Genomic DNA, 20554 nt, shown 5'->3' on the forward strand with positions numbered 1-20554 from the left:
TAGAAGACTTTAAGTAGTTATATGTACATATACAGGCAGAGCCTTTGCTGCTATCCAGGACACAACCTAAACAAACGCCAGGAGTTATACACATAGCGTACTTCCATACTTACAGACTTAATGCTTATTGAAATGCAATGTCTAATCCAATAAGTCGTCGCAAAAAGTGCTCGAGCGCAGCTTCCCGCAGACAGCGTCGTCGCTTGCGTCACGACAAAAATGGCATAATGACAATCATTACGAGCGCGATCAGGCGGGATTCGTGCCAGCGCTGCGCTGAGAATGCTTTTCGTGAGTAGTGATGGTCATCAGGCGTAATGTAGTTTATTTTTAATTATTATGGGACTTTTCAAACATCACTTAATAATTTTTATATCTTTTGTTTTCACGACATTGGGTGACGATGATACGATACGATTAAAAATAAATTTAGGATAAATATGATTTCATTAGATGGTTATACTAACGAAATGAAAACGTTAATAGCCTGTGGATAGTCCGTTATTCCAATCAATAAAACCGCAGATAAAAGTAAACTTAAATCAAGGCTCTTTAGGTAGACAGCGACGGAGTCTCTATTTCTCCACTGCCTACTATTCCTGCATTTATCTCTTTATTATGCCCAGATCTTTTACCATACTAGAAAATTCAAAATAATTAGTCTACTCATTGGCCGGGAACCTCACGAACACTTCAAATTTCTATAAAATTGTAAATATCCAAAAACTTGTTGACGGATTTGATGTCCTACGAACTTAAAAATTCCATTATTAAGTATGTCCCACATACTTACCTACCTTTTCAATTCTATCAAAATTGGACTAGCAGTTCGAAAGTCATCGCGTTAAAAACATATATACCTACACACATACAAAAAATTTAACTACATTTCTACATTTCAATTGCTCCAAGTCGATTGAAAGATATAGAAAATGACCAATAAAGAAACTGGAACTATCTAGAGGTGCTCATCGACGTCAACAACTGACGCGACTATCGACAAGATTACGGTAGGTACGTCACATCCCTACGGTTCCCACATCGAGGCGAGCAGACTAAAACCCAACACGTTTTTATTCCCGCGAAACGAGAGCATATTTTCTTACGAATATTTACATTCTGGTATGTGCACGCGAACAGATTAGGGATGCAATCTGTGGATGCAATAATGCATATCATGCATGCATGATCATTTTGACAGATGGTATGAAATAAGTATCTCAGGTAAGTACTATTTTTTTTTGGAAATTGAGTGCGTTTGACCTGAATCTGTTTGATGGTAGGTAAGTAATATGCGGTCTAAGGCGGTACACACAAACTTAATATTCTCCATGTAATAATAAGTACATAAGTGACCTGCTTTGCACGGGTAGTATTAATAGAAGTACATATAAACCTTCCCCTTCAATCACACTATTTAAAATACTACAACAAAATCGGACGTGTACCTAGGTTTAAAGATAGCATACACGCCCTAAGAGTAGGTACGGTATTTTCGGCGACTATACTTACTTAATAGCGAGTCAAGTCGTGTTGAGCTTTTTTATCGGAAGAGGGCAAATATCAACGTGCGCCTAACTAGCTTGGCATATGCTATTACATATTTAATAATAATTAGGTATTAATCTCCATAGAGATTTCAACTTGGCACATAAGCTCCACGTGTGGTCTTGCGTAGATGAAGCGAGCATTCAGGCTTGAAAATATCGGAGGGAACATAAATTAGTGCGAAAGGTTATATGCGGGCCAATGGTTTTAGAAAAAGAGAAGTAGGAAAGCGGACCCCAGGCCCCGAAACCTAATGGAGAGAGAGGGTGCAGCTGGGAACACGCCATGATGAGAGAGAGAAAGAGAAAGCACGATTTTTCATTCGAGCTATGGGCGAACTCTAGCACAAAATAAATGTAATTACAAATGAGACAAATTTCGTAGTCCATGTAACATCTTCTTGTATAATTGATATGAATCGTGAGGACAGGCTATGGTTGCGTAACAGATACACTAGGTTAAGAAGAGCACAGATTGAATAAGACAATTGTAATTAATACACATATCTGACCGGTCATCCCGCCTACCGCGTCATAAAATACCGAGAGTATAGATGTGGCATCCTACAAACTTAACCCTTTGCTTTGTTTACAGTTCTCATAGTTAAATTAAATACTCGTATAAGTTCAGGGTTCCCTTAAGATTGTGATAATAAACACATGCATCAAAAACACGAATTACAATGCCTGCCATAATGATTCAGGATGTCGCTAGGTTTTATGGTGTATGACTTGACCCAGACGTGTAATTAGGTATTGTTACTTCGCTCTCCCCTCCTTTTTCAGTCATCTGCTCACTGCTAACAATATTGCTTGATGCACCCAATCTAATCCTCCTTCATTCAATAATTTCCTCCACATCAAGAAGATCCTTCAGTCATTTGATCAATGTATTGTCGTACTGCACCCGTGCCATTATTGTCACGATTTTTTGAAATTTATGGTGATCTTTTAGTTACCAGCGAGCTTTTAAGGGATATCGATGTCGAGCTTTTCTTTGTCTTCGATCTGATCTTCCATTGGTCTTCAACCCCAAAATCTGTCACCTACCATTTTCAGTCTACTATATATTGACCAGTCTTATTATTTTCTAAAGACGCTTATCATAGTTCAGTTGACGGTTCAGTTGACGGCCTCTGTGGCGCAGCGGTAGTACGCTTGTCTGTGTCACCGGAGGTCCCAGGTTTGAATCCCGGTCAGAACATGATGAAAAAAAGAACTTTCTCTGATTGGCCTGGGTCTTGAATGTTTATCTATATAAGTATTTATTATAAAATAAAGTATCGTTGAGTTAGTATCTCGTAACACAAGTCTCGAACTTACTTCGAGGCTAATCAATCTGTGTAAAATGTTCATGTCATAATGTCATACTTCTGTCTTCATAATATTTGATGCATGTGGGTGAAATGAAGTACAATGGTCTTCGAACGAGTGTAATCGAAACGCGCTCATTAGAGCTTCTTTGTCGTGGTTGAGTAATTTTAGCGTAAAGTAATCTTATAACGTGGCACCGTGTAGGCTTGATAAGGTTGGGTCGATTTGTTGGGCAAATTGTAATAGGTCCTTAATCAGTCGACAGCGTTCAGCAGTGGTTGAAGTTGATAAGAACAATATTACATCAATGAACCCACTCTGGGCTTGATGAGGATGCTAGATCTCATCCTTTCGTATTTAACTTGATAAGTCATAAGAGTTCTTTGGCATCAAATATTTTAGTGCAGTGTGGTTCCCGGCCCCAATATAAAAATTAATAGGACCACTCCATCTCCTTTCCCATAGATGTCGTAAGGGGCGACTAAGGGATAGGCTTATAAACTTGCGATTCTTATTTTAGGCGATGGGCTAACAATCTATCCCAATTTGAATTTCAATTCTATCATAAATCCAAACAGCTGAATGTGACCTATCAGTCTCTTAAAAACTGTTGGCTCCGTCTACCCCGCAAGGGATATAGACGTGACTAGGGTAAGAATGGGTATTACCGGTCGCTTAAGGAGAAATAATCACAAATCAAATAATAATCAATATTCCTTTATTAATCTTATCGATAACAAAACTTTAGGTAATCTTCTAACTAAATCACATTAATTGAGATCAATAACTGAAACAATTTTGGCATAATTAGTCTTAAAAAAAAAACTACTTTGACTGGTATTCGACACCACGGAGGGTAAAACCAGTCAGTCGGTTGATAATACCGGTCAAGGTTTGTTATGGCATAAGTCACAGATATAACCCTCTGGAGAGTCACAACCAGAGCATTCAGCATGTGCCCAGAGGCCACACAGTACACATCTATACCACAGCTCGTTATTTTGCCCATAATCATCGCAAATGATACATTTATTTTCATAATCATCATCAGCATCAGTGTCTTCATCTTCACGTAAGTCTGTCATTTCTATTTCCGAGTCCGATGTACTATCATTACGCTTGTTTTTGTCTTGAAGCACTCTTCTTTTAGCCTTTTTCACTTCGATCGATTTTCCTTTTCTTTTAATTGTCTTTTTTTCAGGTTTTATTTTAAGTTTTTTCTCTTTTAAAATTTTTCTTATTTCTTTCTCAATCAATGCTTGTTTGTTAGGAGTTCCTGTCAGGACTGATGCATGCTGCTTGCGAGATAGTATATTTTTTGTCTTTTCCATCGACTTACTTGGCAGTGGCAGAAGATCCCTAACTGTGATAGTATTACCACTTCCTGAGGTAGAAGGAATGGGGTTTGTATAAATATTGCTCGGCTGCTCAAATGCGGAAATTATTGGTGTATTATTTGTTGAGACTGGTTCAATTACATCAATAAGAGATGGTGATTTAGATAAAATGGTCTGAGAATGAGTTGGTGGGTCATGTGTTATTGATTCATCTAATATGATTTGGGCTTCTGGTGTCTTGTTATCCCGGTCTCTTACTTCTTCTGTCGAAACTACAACTTCGTTACTATTTAAAATTTCAGCAGCCACAAAATCTTCGTCTGTAAATACGTCGGGGTTTAAAGGATATATTCCTGTAGCAGCAAAACCTGCTTCAGCTTTTGGAATGGTTGCTATTTTTTGAAAAGCTTTTCTGAACAGTGAAGCGAGATCATTTTGTGTTATCTTTTTTCCCAATTGATTCTTTATAAAAAGATTACATTCTTGTTTATAGGCTGCTTTCAATGGACCATAGACGGAAACATCTAGGGGTTGTATTCTATGCGAGCCATGTGGTGGTAATGATAACATCACTATGTTGTTGCCTTTGCAAAATTCATAAGCTCTCAAAGAAATGTGGCTTGCATGGTTGTCCAGGACCAGCAATATGGGCTCGTTTTCTGAAGGCTTGGTGAATTCTGCAAAATGCTTAAGCCAATCTACAAAGAGATCTTCATTAATCCAGCCATTTTTCGAGCACCGATAGACTGCCCCTCGAGGGCCGTCTGTTTCTAAAGCAGATGAATGTCTCTGTCGTGGATAAATTAGCATTGGTGGGACGTAGACTCCGGTAGCATTTACAGCACACACAGCTGTCACAGTCTTTCCTCTCTCTCCGCTAGTAATAGAACCTACACGTTTCTGTCCTTTCTCTGCCACAATTTTTCCGGGGTCTTGCACTGCGGAAATCCCAGTTTCGTCTACGTTCCATATGTTTCTTGGCAGAAACTTGTATTTATCCATTAGCTTTGTAAGAAGTTTGAAAAACATACCAACTTCGTTTTTGTTAAAAGCAGTTGCTCTATTCAGACTCATACCTTGAGCTTTCCTGATAGATAAGTGATTTCTTTTTATAAATCCTTTGAGCCAATCCTTGCCAGCAAGTTCAAAAGTGTCATTAAAATTATGCTTAATGTTATTTTTTACAGCATATTCGTATGCCATTTTCCTAATTTGAAGCGAAGTGCACCCGTAAAATATTTTACCAAGGAACTTAACCTGCGTAGCCATTTCGTTTTCTTGCTCCCTCGTGAAGACAGTGTTTCGTCCCAGTTGTGGTTTATTACTGTTCTTGTTCTTTATCCTTTCTTGAAGCGTAGAAAACGGTACACCACAAGATCGCGCTGCTTCTCGAATAGGTTTTCCATCCGCCACCAGGTTGAACCCTCTGCGTAGTTGATCTTGGCTCCATGACGCCTTTGAAACTGGTTGGCTTCTTCTTTTAGGCATTCTTTAATAATAAACAAACATAAATAACAATATTTTTTACTTATTTTACATGCGGGTAATACCGGTCAGCGCGACCGGCATTGCCCGACTAGAAACATTTCCGTAAATAAAATTCTAGGTTAAAAACTCGTCGAGATTAGTTCAAAAAAGAATATTACTTTGAATGCTTAGCATTTATGCTACAATAATCACCAGTAACAATGTTAGAAATGTGAAACAATAAATACTCACCTCTTATTGTTTTAACCCGAAAAATTACTTCAACTGGGCGCGAAAACAAGTGACGTGCGTTCATTGCAAATGGCGGCTTGGAATGAAGCGGGGGCCGGGGCGTTCGCGCTCGGCTACATCATGCGACGCGCTGTGTATGTGTGCGTGTGCGGAACGTAGTAGTATGGGAGATTTTGCGATGACCGGTAATACCTTCTGACCGGTATTACCCGGTTCTACCCTATATGAATGAATGAATCAATGAATATTTTAGTAGGTATTATACGCCCCAATTCTTGTCATCTAATGTTCGTCGTGGTTTTTTTTTTAAACTTATGTGTTTTGAGGGCAAAAAATATATATCATAAGTTTTCTAAATTTAATGTTCGTCGTGGTTAGGTTGGTTCCCTTTAATGCACCCGGAAATGGAAATTTACCGGCGCAATGAACACATGTATAGGTACACGTACAGGTAGAGGCATAGACAATTATCACATACATACAAGTATTTTACTTCCAACAAAATTATAAAATTGGACAGAAGCTGTTATCCAACAGTTAACAACTTAATAAAATAATTACAGTTAATAGCTACCTATCGGTGGAAATTTCACTAGTTTTTCATAACCTTTGCGTGATGTCAACGTATTAATGACATAATATTGATAAACAATAGGCATACATAATGATTGACCGTAAAACTATAGTGTCGTGGGAAAACGAACTCAAACTAAAGACGACCGAATTTCAAAGATCCGTCTGTCATTGAACACAACTAATTAAGGTCTTATTTCTAAAGCTTTAAAGTTCAAGTTGTTAAGTTAATATCGATGATTTAGTTCGAAATGACCCGATTATAATGGAGTTAGAACAATAAATGATTTGTTACATAATAAATGATTCCTTTCGTACGCGGAATTGGATTATGATGTGCGCTTTCATTTTCATTGTTTCGTTTAGTTCGAACAAACCACACCGTTACATACATACATTTATCACGTCTATATCCCTTGCGGGTTAAACAGAGCCAAAAATCTTGAAAAGTCTCAAAGCCCTCGTTCAGTTGGACACTTTTTGAAGTTTCTTCTCTGCCTGTACTGAATTTAGAAATCAGTCTTAAAAGCCTTTACTTCAGCCCTTTAAGTAATGGCAAATGATCGTTGATGAGATATTGCAGTGTATTATTTGAAATATTATTATAATCAATATATTAATAACAATTTAACTTGGGATTCTACTCAACCTATCACTTTAAGGATCTCAATTCCTTCATTATATCATACAGCTGAACAGGACCTTCCAGTCTTTTAAAGATTTTTGAAAAAAAGGATAACGATGTGATGGTTAAATGTATGTATATATGTAATTTTAATAATAGGCAGATGAGCAATACGTTGCTATTGTGGCTCTTGTCGTCAATTTCGCATTCCTATCAGATCAGAATGAGACAATACAGCCATCCGTAATATGAGGTCAAAGGTCGATCTTAAATCCGTATCATATGGTTCATTATAATGGACAGTACTGATACAAAATAGTGAAAGTGCAGAAGATAAGCTTACGTCTGACTGTCAAATCTTGAACTATTCTCTTATCTGGTGCAGAGGACGTCCGTAAGACTTTCTTAATCGATAAAAAACGGTCTAATGTAGGTAATTATAACGGCGGTAGCCCGTTGCATATCCTAATCTTTTCACGTTCCGTAAATTAGGTAGATTTGATTGTAAACCGATGCTCATACGGCGAGAGAAAGCATCGTCTGGAAAATTGCAACTCAATGAGCATAAAACAAATTTAGTAGGTACGGAATTAGTTGTTAACTGACCTGCGTTTGTTTAATAACCATGTTTCAATATGAGTAAGGTTAACCAGCAAAGATGGACGCTTCACCTAAAAATTAATGTGTCAAAACCAGGCGTATCCCAGGCTTAAGAGAGAGTTTAGAGAGCTGTTTTCTGTACGAACAGTGTTTTATGTCGCATAAGCAGAATAGAAGAGCAATTAGACCAAACAATATTGCTATTGATTTCGGATTATGTAAGGTCTCTATATGAGTAGGTAACCTTTGCAAAATAATTATATCATTGCAATATCTATTTCGGTCACATACAAATTAATGATATTTTTTCCCACTGATGAAGAAAGGTGCTTCCAATAGATTATTAACAGACAGAATAACCATACTGATTGATTTACGTAAGTTCTTATTCCCTGAGGAAGAGCTAGGGCTCTGCCTTAGATCACAATTATAATTGTCAATATAAATTATAATTTTGACTTTCCCGATATTAAGCAATGAATTAGGAAAATAATCACGCACGAGCATTGACGTTCCATAAAAGAATGGCAAGAATGCAATTTATTTCTAAATTGACTCATTCGATATCTCAACTCGCCACGGGTGGTAAACCGCGACAAAATTGACAAGCCTGTCGAATTGTGTACACACAATGTATAAATTGATGATGAACTTTACTTCATCATTCTCTGAATAAATATCCTATATTAAGACATTTTCTCAATTACGACACTGCGATTCAAGTTGTTGTTAACTTAATTGCTGCTTCTCACATTAAAATCGAATCTAAAATTTAATAATGTAGTTACCTACTTAGGTTTAACTTAAACATAATATCAATTCAGTTTGTATTGCAAGTACCTAAATCTTCAGGATTAAAATACTTATAAGGCAATAATGTAATTAATAATAAGGAAAGTCTTTTCTTAGTTGTGCTGTTGAATTAGAGGTAGAGCGAAGGAAACAAGTTTGAGTTCCGTGAAAGTAAAATTATCCTATTAGGTACTCGACCATTATTGATCATGAAAAGTCTATTCCAATCCCAACAACTTAATATTGTAATAACTAATGTTTTTTTAATTTTTATCTACCTCTACATGCGTTTTCTATAGAATCGTCTTGAAATTTCGGCCATATAATAAAAGTCTGGTGAAGGACAAAGAGATTGTATATTGTACCTATCACTCATTCTAATAAAACTTAAAATTCTCGTGGGATTTGCAAAATACCTGTATTTCTTTGTATGTGGTGCTTAATTTACGAGGGGAAGCTGCGGGTAAAAACCTAATAATACATACATAACGCTGAAGATGATTAACTACATTATTCACATCTACGATGAATAAGATATGATTTTGTAATTATGAAAGATTTATCAGCCTTGTATCCATGGCCGTAAATCCAATATAAAAGTTCTAATTTGACATTGACTTTGACAACACACACAATAACAACAGCCAGCTGACTGCTTGCGCGGCATGCGCGGTTCAAACAAAACCAAACTCCTGAAAATCGATCAATAGCCTGAAGAGAAAGGCGAATCTAGATTCAGGCCTTATCTCTTTCGCCCAGTCGTTTATTCGTGTTTTGAAACCTGAACTGCTGTATTGATTGGGCTACGTGGCGTACTTTTCATGTTAACCGCGAGTGTTGTCCGGCGCTTCAATGCAGGGCAGTTTCAAGATTCAACTTATAAACATGGGGACTCGGGCGGCGGCCTGTAAGCATTTCTCCAGTAAACTCAGCCGCTTTAGCATTGAGACATATTTACCTATTTTAGGAACGTGTTTAAGAGAGATTTTGTCGTTGTGTTAACCATATACCAGCCGCGCAGATTTCGCTGTTTTCTGAAAATGAAGTTGTGTAATCTCTTATGAAAGTCTTTCCTTTTTCAGTGTTAAATTTAATTAAAATATTTTATAATCTCTTATGAAAGTCTTTCCTTTTTCGGTGTTAAATTTAATTAAAATATTTTATTTAAGTAAGTTTTTGAAACTGCTCGAGCATATTTAATATTTCTTCAATGTTTAACCTACTCCATTTGTTTTAAGAAATTTTATTCATTATTTTAATGATAATTAAACAAAGTTTTAAAGTTTTAATTATCTTTACACGATACCTGCATTAAAATAAGCCATTTTTTTACAAAGTCCAAATTCTACAATAAACCAGACGACAAAACTACTCTGGCACTTATAATCCATCGCTGAGCTTGCATGCACATTAACACATTTATTTTTCAGAGGTATGAAACGGGGAGGTCCCATTGCGTAGTCGCTTTTTGTGTGTAATGCAGCCACAGGCGTGCGATATCATGCAGTATTTATTGGAGCCGCTGAATCAGAAAGGTGAGCTCGTTAAAGCGGGCCGTTGTCTGTTGCACAGTGTGGTTTGACTGTTTGAACCTGGAGGCACGTACGCTTTGATTGTCAGGGTTGCCATCTTCTTTCAATAAAGATTCTAGAAGCTGAAATGTCCTGAATGGGCAAATTTTTGAAGACAAAAAACTGAATGTCTTGTATTAATTAGCACAAAAGAATAAGCGCTCATTAAAATTGTTGACTATGTGAACACACTAAGTTGATAAAATGGGGTAAGATTAATTCAAATATTTGGTTTTCTCTTTTTAAAGAATAAATTATGTTGTTAGCTCTGTGGAATAAATTAAAATCAATTTTAATTCTTCTAATATTACTTTAATTTTAAAAATATCTGATAAGATTCTATCCATTTTCCAACTTTTCCTCTAAGGTATATTAAAGTTATTTTGATATAATGTGGGACTATTTCGATGGCAACCCCAATACTTGTCACCGGAGGCCCTCACTTGCATCTGTTCCCCTATTTTTCTAGGTCCAGTCTTGTTAGTGTCTATATTTTATTATTGAGTTGTGTGAGTTACGGCAATAGTATACTTAATGCTTAATTATGGCCTTCTAGAGACCTTTTATCTAAGCCAAATACTTTGTAATGAACTTATGTATATATATCATCTTAAATGCCAAATGGGTGCCTACTTTGGGGTAGTGGTACCCAATTTCTAGTAAAGATAGTTGAAGTAAAAACTTTGTAAGCGTTTGTGATCATATTGAAATTTCATAAAATTTTGCTAATTTCTGAAAACTGATTAAGTAATATTCCAAAATAATATACAACTGAATTATTACTTTCATGAAAAAAAAAAAGCGTCTGATGAAAAACATTTTTATTATTTGAAATAATGTTCTATTTCAGTAAGTTAGTGTGAAATTCACCAAGAGACATTGTCAAAACAAAAGTAATTACTTGTTGTGAACTCTACTGTACTCTACACTCAATAGATATGGACCCTTGTTTGTTGACCCCATCCCTTATAAGGCAGTTTGCACGACCTTGATGTTCTGTAATGTCTTATGTCCTTCGGATGTGTAGCGAGCGACAGACTGTCCTATGTTACTCTGTGTACTGTTCTGCTGACTGTGGCTCACCTTTCAGGTTAGGCTATACCAGTATCTATCTACAACCCGAGCGCTCTAAGTTCGCCAGTGAGGAATAATTATAAGAATGTCCATACTACGCATTGTCTAACTTAGAGCGCATGGGTACCTGGATAGCACGTCACCGTCGATATGTTTAAGCGTTTCCACAGAAGAGAGAGCGACCAATCATAGTGCTCAAATTTTCGCGAATGTTGCCTGATTGGTTCATTTTTGCACAGTTACGCTTCGACGGATATTAGTAGTGAAATTAACCAATCACAATGATCCAATTACCTGCTTGGCTAATTTTTGCACTGCTCTTCTTCTGCGGGAATACAAGTAGTGAAAACTTGCTTTTTTTTAATGTGTGAAGTGGGATGTTGTTAGTGTTCTTGTAAGGTAGTAGATGAAACAAACCAGACGGCAGGGCATGCCGAAATAGACGATCGAGAGTCTTCATTCACCTTTGGTCCTTTTTATCCTGCTTGGTCTACATCAGACTCCAGTTCTCCAATCCATAACACTATGTTATGATGTTAAATCTGTCTTATTTACTTAACTTTGAGTTTGGAAAGCAATAAACTCTCAACTCTCCAAAAGATTTTTGCAGTTTTTCTCTAAATGTATCGATGGTTTCGTGCTGTTGGGGCTGCAACTGCTTCTGTAGTCTTAATTGTACTCGCTAATGGTTCCTGCTATTATTATTAGTGTTAAGATTTGTTGTGATAAAATAAATTTGACTCTAAATACACATTGTTTCTTTTGGGGTTTGTATTTAAGATAGATCTGAAAAAATAAAACCATTCAATAACATGCTTTCTGGACCTCTCTTACAGCATATTCTTTTATTTCAAAGTAGTTAACTAAAATAACAATACCTAATTTCAAATGAAGTTTAAAATTTCACCTCTATTCTTCTTAGATATTCCTTTTTGTTCTTAATGCAAATATAGAGATATCAGCATTTGAGAGCCATTTTCGAAGTAAATTAAAAAGGTAGAAATGCCTAATATTTTATCATAATGTAAAACATAAGGAAGGTTCTCTTTCTCAGAGTTGTTTTTTTTTTGTAATAATAAATTGACTCCAAAAACAAAAAGGAATTTCTTCAATTTATTTGTAACTTGTAACACTGGGTACCACTAACAATTGGACACCCGACAGTCACCGCGAAGATCCGCAGCCTGTATGACTGCCAGCTGCGGCTAATGCACAACATCCAGCCGCTGCCTTCCGGCGCGGACATTGCTAACACCGTCAAGTACTTCTCGCAGACGCTTCTTAGTAAGTTTTGTAGATATATTCTAGTTTTATACAAGGTTACGGCAATGATTTTCTAAATAAATTAACCAATACGGCCTACTATCAGGCACACACACATAGGGACTTTGAAGTAAGTATCTGAGCAGAAAATAAACTATTGGATACCTTTTACTCTGATGTCATATGAAATAGGATGACCAAAAGTTGAACCTTGGGGTGTACCAATAAAATATTTTAGGCACAATAAAGTAACTAGTTGGAATAATTATCAATATCATGATATTTGTTAATTAAGACTATTTAAAACATTTTTTATTGATTATGTAAGTGTTTAGAGCAAAAATGACACAAATATAGGACGAAAACAAAATCAAAAGCTTACGAAAGAAGTTGTAAGTCCATAAATAACTAATCAATACTACTCCGAATAAGTATTGATTAGTTATTTATGGACTTACAAAAAGCAAAATAATTACAGGCGTTTTGAAAGATGTACCGCGTTCGCCATTGGAAATGATTCGTGACGCCGACAATGACGCGGACCGAATGATGCTGTACCCCAACTTGGACTACAAGGGGTTGTTCAACGCTATCTCGCAGCTGGTTGATGCTGCTCCACATCTGCAGTATGGGATACATCGTAAGTTAACTTATTAAAGTTAAGCTGATTATTTAAATAGGTAAGATTATGCTAGAATCTCGTAAAAGGCGACGTAAAAGGGATTGGTTTAAAAACTTGGGATTCTTCTTTTGGACGATGGGCTAGCAACATGTCACTATTTGAATGTCAATTCTATCAAAAAGCCAAACAGCTGAACGTGGCCTTTCAGTCTTTTCAAGACTGTTGGCTCTGTCTACCCCGTAAGGGATATAGACGTGATGATATGTATGTATGTATTATGCTAGAAGATTGATTCCGTAATGCGCGTTTATTAAAGCTTAGTTGATTATTTGAGTAAGAGATGCTAGGAGGTTAATTCGTGTGTTTGGACCTCTTTAGTGGTGTGTATGGTAAGGTGCTCAATCCCATATAGCAGACCGTCATCACATTTATCACGGAAATATGTACCTGATTACTAAAATAATCATCCTTCTAATATCACGCGCAGCTATTATCAACATAAATGTGCACTCAAATGAAAAAGTAGTCGCTTATGTGAATTTTGAGAACGAGCCATTCTGAAAGTCATCGCAAAAGTATCTACTTTCTTTTCTCAGCTTTTGGCCAAGCAGTCCTGCAATGTCTGGGTTGCCTCCTGCCGTTTTTAGAGTACGACATGATAGACAACCTTCCGTATTTGGTTGCGTATTGCGTGGCGGTATTCCCCGTCACCCTACATCAGGAGATATTGCATCTGCTGTGCTATTATATTCTGCCGTTTACTATTTGTAAGTATGACAATCCTTTCAGATGCTTTAAACGACAAAAATCCCTCCCAGGGATTAGTTATTATATCATGTTATTGTGTTATGTTACAAGTCTAGGTATAGTTTTTTTTATAAGAAGTGTTCGTTTTGTGGACGTTTGCAAGTGTCCAGTAGGTAAAATAATGTATCATGCATAGCTCAAACAAATTTTTCTGATATCTGGCAAGACCTATAACCGATAATGAACAGCAAGTCTGCCCAATAATAGTCAGTTCTCATGATACAAACAGATTCATTGTCTTGCTTTTCACAGCTCGTAAATACTCTGGTCAAGAAGAAGAGAGTCAGGCTTCACAGTCCGTCGCTGCTATCGTCATGATGGTGTTCCAGCATTCTAGCAACCCAGGTATCTAAATAAATTTATCTTACTACTATTCGTTTTATGTTTGACATCTTTATAATTTAAAATGACTACAAATCGAGCACAAAAAAGCTTGTAATAAGCTGGCATTGAAATACGTCTGCTCGCAGAGGACTGTGCATTTAAAAGTGAGGAAATAGAATCGAATATATCTTCTTATATCTATAATATAAAAATGAATCGCTAAATGTGTTGGTAAGCTCATAACTCAAGAACGCCTGGACCAATTTGGCCAATTCTTATTTTTATATTCGTCGAAGCTCAAGGATGGTTTTTACGGCGGAAAAATACCAAATAATTGCCTGAAAAACCTTAAAAACAGTCCTTTTCTTTATCCCATACAATCGTTTTCTAACTAACACGTACAGTCAATTTGAGCTTTATTGCTAATGTATAAAGTTCACTGTTGTCTAAGCAATGTAGGTCTAATAGATAGGAACAAAAAACTGTCATATTAAAAATCTTTTTGACAGTACGAAGTCTGTCGGGTCCGCTAGTATGTATATATATTTTAATACTGAATGCTTTATTTAAAGTTCACATTTGTCTATGTCAATTAATAGTCAATATTTGCTGATTGTGGCCCAAAATAAAGTTGGTCTCTCACGCCACGCTATGCCTGCATCTCTGGCCTCGCAAAACGTCACTAACTGGATGACTTCTGTGAGTGAATTTCGTATCAGTAAAATCTTTTTATAAAAACCGTTTTTAACATTATTGTGTTGGCGTTTGTCCCTTTCGCTTTTCCCTTTTATATCTTGAACCAAACGGTATGAAAAGAATAATAGTTACAAGAGTTGCCACCGTAGCATGGTACGCGCTTTGCCTTTTTTATCGAGCAAAAAACTTTGGCTATTTCATTTTTATTATGACGTAAAAAAAGGACAGCGATAGTTTTCCGCGCCATAAGAATGGCTCGTGCCATACCTACTACGGGAGCAGATTAAAACTTTGTTATTCTTCGCAGCCCATCACTGCCAGCTCCTAGAATGTCTTATGTCTATGAAGCAGACAGTAGTGAAAGACATACTATGCGTGATCGCGTACGGCACTTGGGGCGCTAGAGTGTCGGCGGCGAAACTGCTCTTCTATTACTGGCCTCCATTCGACGCTAAACTGTTCGATAGAAAGGGACTGCTCTGCAAGTTTTCCAGTAAGTATCTGTGTATCTTTCTTATACTGTTGCTGTTTATTTGCTATCTCTTTCTTTACTGACTAGTTTTTTTTTTATATTCCGTCCTTAATTACTCTGTCCGCCGTACAATGCTTCACGACAGTACGTGTTTCGCCAGTTAGCAGAAATTTATATTTATTGACTGTGTGCTTTGTTCCAATATATTAAGATCCATTTTTAATCTCTCTCTCATCTATGAACCAGTATATAGTTAAATAAAACTTGAACATATGCATACATATGTTCACGTCTATATCCCTTGTGGGGTAGACATAGCCAACAGTCTTGAAAAGTCTGAATGGCCACATTCAGCTATTTGGCTTAATGATAGAATTGAGATTCAAACAGTGAACCTGTCACTCCTGTCACTATTTGAACCCTAAGCTACCCATCGCCTAAAAAAAGAATCCCAAGTTTGTAAGGGATAGGTCCTTTATGATATCCATGGGAAAGAGATGGAGTGGTCCTATTCTTTTTTGTATTGGTGCCGGGAACCACACGGCACGGCATATATAGTTGAACGAAGGTGTAAATGTATTATTCGTTTTCAGACGACCTCGTGCCGTTCCTATGCCAACGAGACATGTGCCCCAACGCGGGCTCGGCCGAAGCTGCCAAAGTGTGCTACGACCACTGCATCAGCGTTACCTTCGCTTCGGACAGCCCCCCACCTCTGTATCTTTGTATAGAGTGTGCCAACGAGATTCATAGGTGCTTGTCGATATATCGAGTCATTATCTTATATATAAAATTCTCGTGTCACAATGTTTGTCTCCGTACTCCTCCGAAACGGCTTTACCGATTTAAAACAAATTTTGCATGCATATTCAGTAGGTCTGAGAATCGGCTAACATCTATTTTTCATACCCCTAAGTGTTAAGGGTTGTCCACCCTTAACATTTTTTTTAATTACTTAAGAGATATTTATATGGCAAAACAACGTTTGCCGGGACAGCTAGTATATGTATAAAGACTCGATATGTGAATATGAAAATGAACGAAAAGGAGGTAGACATAACAAAGTTTTTTTTTTGCAGAGAGCATCCAAATCAAAGGTTCTTCGACATATTACATCCTCAGCAGCAAGTGTCTATGGTTTGCGAGAACAAGGTATGAAACAATTTTACAAATTTTATACTAAAGTAATTGCACATATATCCAGCATTGTAAAAAGCATACTTAAAGCTATTAAAAATCCATAATAAAGCCAATTACAATTTTTAACAGCCGTTATCGACATTTATAGGGACTTTTTTTTTAAATGTATTCAATTCATTGTGCAATCGTCCACGATTCAGATTTAAGATCTAGATTTGTAAATTAACGTCAGGTGAAAATGCTGTAGTGTAGTTTGTTCCGCCGCTTCTTCTACACATGCGCATTGGATGCGGATGTATATATAATTAGTACTTTAATGTCTATAAGCGATACCTCGTATCCTATTTTGAAAATAAATCTTATTTCTAAATCTTTCAGAACTGTCGTTCTTCAGACAAGGCTGCGTATTCAATCTGTTTCTCCAATGAGTGCGCCAGTTACAACGGAAACCATCCTATCAGGTAAGTGAATTTGATATCGGTATTTATTTATTTAATTAGCTTCAAAAAAAAAATAACTACTACAATAAACCATTTAATGGAAGAAAACAAAAAAATATTTGAAAAAGGAACAAACGCAATTAGTTAGCTAACAATATTTATAACTTGATTTAATCAAACGTTGTTTTGCCATATAAATAATTTTTATGTAATTTGTAGTTAAAAAAAATGTTAAGGGTGGACAACCATTATCAGTAAGGCTGTTGGCCGATTTTCAGACCTACTCAATATGGTAAAGGTATACCTACAAAATTTCATGGGAATCGGTCAAGCCGTTTCGGAGGAGTACGGGAACGAACATTATGACACGAGAATTTAATATATCAGATTATGAAACATTTATACATAATAACGGTCACAACTTTTGGTTTCACAACATTGGTTGACGTCAAATAAATTACTTCTACTACTTAAAGCGTCAGCGCAGAAGGAGTGGTTACTGTCAGCCTATTAACATGTTGTTTCCAACTAGATACTGCCAGCAATGTCACGGCAACCGGCACAACAGCCGGCGCGGCGGCGACCACGTGGTGCACACGCGCCTGCCGCTCGCCTGGCAGATGGACAGCGACATGCAGACCAACCTCGTCGAAGCTATCATCAGGTTGGTGAACCTTTAAAACCGTAGTTTGTACCAATTGCCTGGAAATGAAGACCAAAATCGTGGAAGCCATCATCAGGTCGATAAAGCGGTCGGTAAAACAGCAAACACGTAAGGTCGATTAACGTTTAGCAAGCGTATTCAAAGCGGAGCGGCCAAACCCGTCGCATGTGGTGGAGGTCATAATCAGGTGAGTGTACCACGTGGTGCACACGCGCCTGCTGCTCGCCTGGATGTATGTACCACTCGCCTGATCGTGGAAGCCATCATCAGGTCGATAAAACGGTCGGTAAAACAGCCGACGTTGCGGCCGCGCCGCGAATTCCTATTGTAGACGATGGGCTAGTAACCACTCACTATTTGAATCTCAATTGTATCATTAAGCCAAACAGCTAAACGTGGCCTATCAGTTTTTTCAAGACTCTTGGCTCTGTCTTCGTCGCAAGGGGTATAAACGAGATTATATGTATGTATGTTAAACAGTGGTCATAGATGTACCTCAGGCTCCGGTAAAGAGCTAAGGTAAAAACGCAGAGAATGATTATGTACCAGCGTAGTTAGCGATGTGTTAAACGGATGTATATGCTTTCGTTAGGGGTCCCCAAATTTTAGAGCAAAGAAAAAAATAAATTAATTGATATGTTAAAAGACGTGAACAAATGCCTGCGAAGCCCTTTTTTCTGAATTAAATATTGATTTTGATTTTTAAAAGATCATATTTCTTACAGTCTCCTGAAAGAAGCCAAGCCGATCAACATGGAGGATCCTGACAGTGCGTCGGAGCAGTTGAAGCCGCCGCTCACTGTCAACTTGCCAGACCCCATCTCGGTTGAAGATCGTCAACTATTGGGCAGGTGAGAAATTATTGCTATTTCTTCTTTTTCCTACTGGCGTAAATGTTCCTTATTTTTTTTTATATTTAAATTTCATTTAAGTCAATTAATCATAACAATGTATTCCCTCGTCCACATTTCTATTCTAAGTTTGTTGAAGAAAATGCTGTAGTGCAGTTTCTTACCGCTTCTTTTGCAATGACGCTTTGAAAGCAGCAGTAAACTTGGTTGTAAGTAATTTATTTGACGTCAACCAATCATGTAAAACCAAAAGATATGGCAATTATTAAGTGATATGAAGTGTCCTATAATAATGAATGAAATTTGAATTTGAGTTAACTCTGGAGCCCGGGGTATTCTTTAACCATGATTAAGTTAAAATAAGTAAGTCAGGTTTTTACACAAAGCGACTTCCATCTGACCCACCTTTGCAAGGTATTAAAGAACAGAACATAACGGTCTTCAAAATGGACACCCTCTCCAAAAGCGAGCTGGTACTTCGACCAAACAAATCGACCACTGGCAAGAGAAGATGCACCAGCTGAAGAAAGTCTTCTAGAATTGGTCGCCTACTCGCCACAAGGGCTTTCTATTCTTTTCTCATTATTTCATTTCTGTGAACTGGGTCTCACGTTTCTCTGACATTGATTAGAATAAAATAAAATAGATTTATTTTCAAAATTGGATACATGGTATCACTTAATGACGTCACATCACTTAAATTTAAATCTTTCCAAAGAGCATGTGTATAAGAAGCGGCGGAACAAACTACACTGCAGCATTGTACGTGAAATCATTTGTATGTTTTCACATCACTTAAATCTAATTATATCTTTCCAAAGCGCACGTGTATAAGAAGCGGCGGAACAAACTACACTGCAGCATTGTACGTGAAATCGTTTGTAAACATTGTAGATACGGCGTTTGGCTGATGGTGGGTCTGTGCACGCCGAACCCCGACACTCCGGACGAAGTGCTCGGGCGGCTGCTCTCTGTGCTGTTCCATTGGTTCCATGTCACCTCCTTCTCTTATACAGGTAATGTTACATTGATGATTGTGACATCAACTTGGTGTTATATTAGATAAAACGATCGATTCATCGATTGAAAATCGATTGGTTTTCTTTCACTCTAGTTCGGATTTTTTCACAGACTTTGAAGAGAGCTAGACTTTTAATACTACATACATATAATCACGTCTATATCCTCTACGGAGCAGAAGTGCCAGCAGTATTGAAAAGACTTATAGGCCACGTTCAGCTATTACTATTATTTCTATTACTAAATAGTATTATTTCTAATAATATTATTTGTGCCGTGTGGTTCCCGGCACCAATACAAAAAAGAAAAGGACCACTCCATCTTTTTCCCATGGATGTCGTAAAAGGCGACTATGGGATAGGCTTACAAACTTGGGATTCTTTTTTAGGCGATGGGTTAGCAACCTGTCACTATTTGAATCTCAATTCTATCATTAAGCTAAATAGCTGAACGTGGCTATTTAGTATATTCAAGACTGTTGGCTCTGTCTACCCGCAAGTGATATAGACGTGACCATATGCATGAATGTATGTATATATTATTTCTAATAACGTCAGAGCTATCAGTAATACATTAAATAATCTTATAATACTCGTTTACTAGGAGAAACCGCCACGATGGTGGAGAAGTTGAAATGCGAGCACGTTTGCGGCTGGCTGCGATCGATCGCACAGTCGCACCGCATGGTGCTCGTGTCGTGTCTGATGCCGCACCCCCCGCATTACACCAGACAGGTAAACATTATATATATATATATATATATATATATATATATATATATATATACACTTTGCATTACACCAGACAGGTTAAATTACATACATACATACATATTGTCACGTCTATATCCCTTGCGGGGTAGACAGAGCCAACAGTCTTGAAAAGACTGATAGGCCACGTTCAGCTGTTCGGTTTAATGATAGAATTGAGATTCAAATAGTGACGGTTTGCTAGCCCATCGCCTAAAAAAAGAATCCCAATTTTTAAGCCTATCCCTTAGTCGCCTTTTACGACATCCATGGGGACGAGATGGAGTGGTCCTATTCTTTTTTATTGGTGCCGGGAACCACACGGCAGACAGGTTAAACTTACATAATATTTAT

The 20554-nt window shown here is 37.3% G+C and overlaps 2 protein-coding genes across 2 annotated transcripts in view; one reads left to right on the forward strand and one right to left on the reverse strand.

Annotated features, from left to right (window-relative positions):
* Nucleotides 1-3562: 3562 nt before the first annotated feature.
* Nucleotides 3563-6118, reverse strand: LOC132902971 (uncharacterized). Its single transcript, XM_060950082.1, has 2 exons — nucleotides 5918-6118; nucleotides 3563-5687 (listed from the first exon to the last, which is right to left on the reverse strand). The coding sequence occupies exon 2, from the start codon at nucleotides 5684-5686 to the stop codon at nucleotides 3749-3751; it is 1938 nt and encodes a 645-aa protein (XP_060806065.1). The 5' UTR covers nucleotide 5687; nucleotides 5918-6118; the 3' UTR covers nucleotides 3563-3748.
* Nucleotides 6119-9206: 3088 nt separating this feature from the next.
* LOC106131454 (protein unc-79 homolog) overlaps nucleotides 9207-20554 on the forward strand; it is a 50856-nt gene continuing 39508 nt past the window's right edge. Inside the window, exons 1-14 of the mRNA XM_060950044.1 lie at nucleotides 9207-9414; nucleotides 9938-10042; nucleotides 12317-12436; nucleotides 12894-13055; nucleotides 13634-13804; nucleotides 14097-14189; nucleotides 15172-15357; nucleotides 15930-16089; nucleotides 16416-16488; nucleotides 16855-16937; nucleotides 17449-17580; nucleotides 18306-18431; nucleotides 19326-19447; nucleotides 20055-20185. Of these exons, the coding sequence (XP_060806027.1) occupies nucleotides 9985-10042; nucleotides 12317-12436; nucleotides 12894-13055; nucleotides 13634-13804; nucleotides 14097-14189; nucleotides 15172-15357; nucleotides 15930-16089; nucleotides 16416-16488; nucleotides 16855-16937; nucleotides 17449-17580; nucleotides 18306-18431; nucleotides 19326-19447; nucleotides 20055-20185 (1617 nt within the window). The 5' untranslated portion in view covers nucleotides 9207-9414; nucleotides 9938-9984. The remainder of the gene's footprint in view (nucleotides 9415-9937; nucleotides 10043-12316; nucleotides 12437-12893; nucleotides 13056-13633; nucleotides 13805-14096; nucleotides 14190-15171; nucleotides 15358-15929; nucleotides 16090-16415; nucleotides 16489-16854; nucleotides 16938-17448; nucleotides 17581-18305; nucleotides 18432-19325; nucleotides 19448-20054; nucleotides 20186-20554) is intronic.

The sequence above is a fragment of the Amyelois transitella genome, chromosome 20 (genome assembly GCF_032362555.1).
Source record: "Amyelois transitella isolate CPQ chromosome 20, ilAmyTran1.1, whole genome shotgun sequence".
Lineage (NCBI taxonomy): Eukaryota > Metazoa > Arthropoda > Insecta > Lepidoptera > Pyralidae > Amyelois > Amyelois transitella.

Excerpts from the sequence above, each read along its gene's own strand:
- LOC132902971 (XM_060950082.1), bottom strand. The coding sequence starts at position 5,686 with ATGCCTAAAAGAAGAAGCCAACCAGTTTCAAAGGCGTCATGGAGCCAA.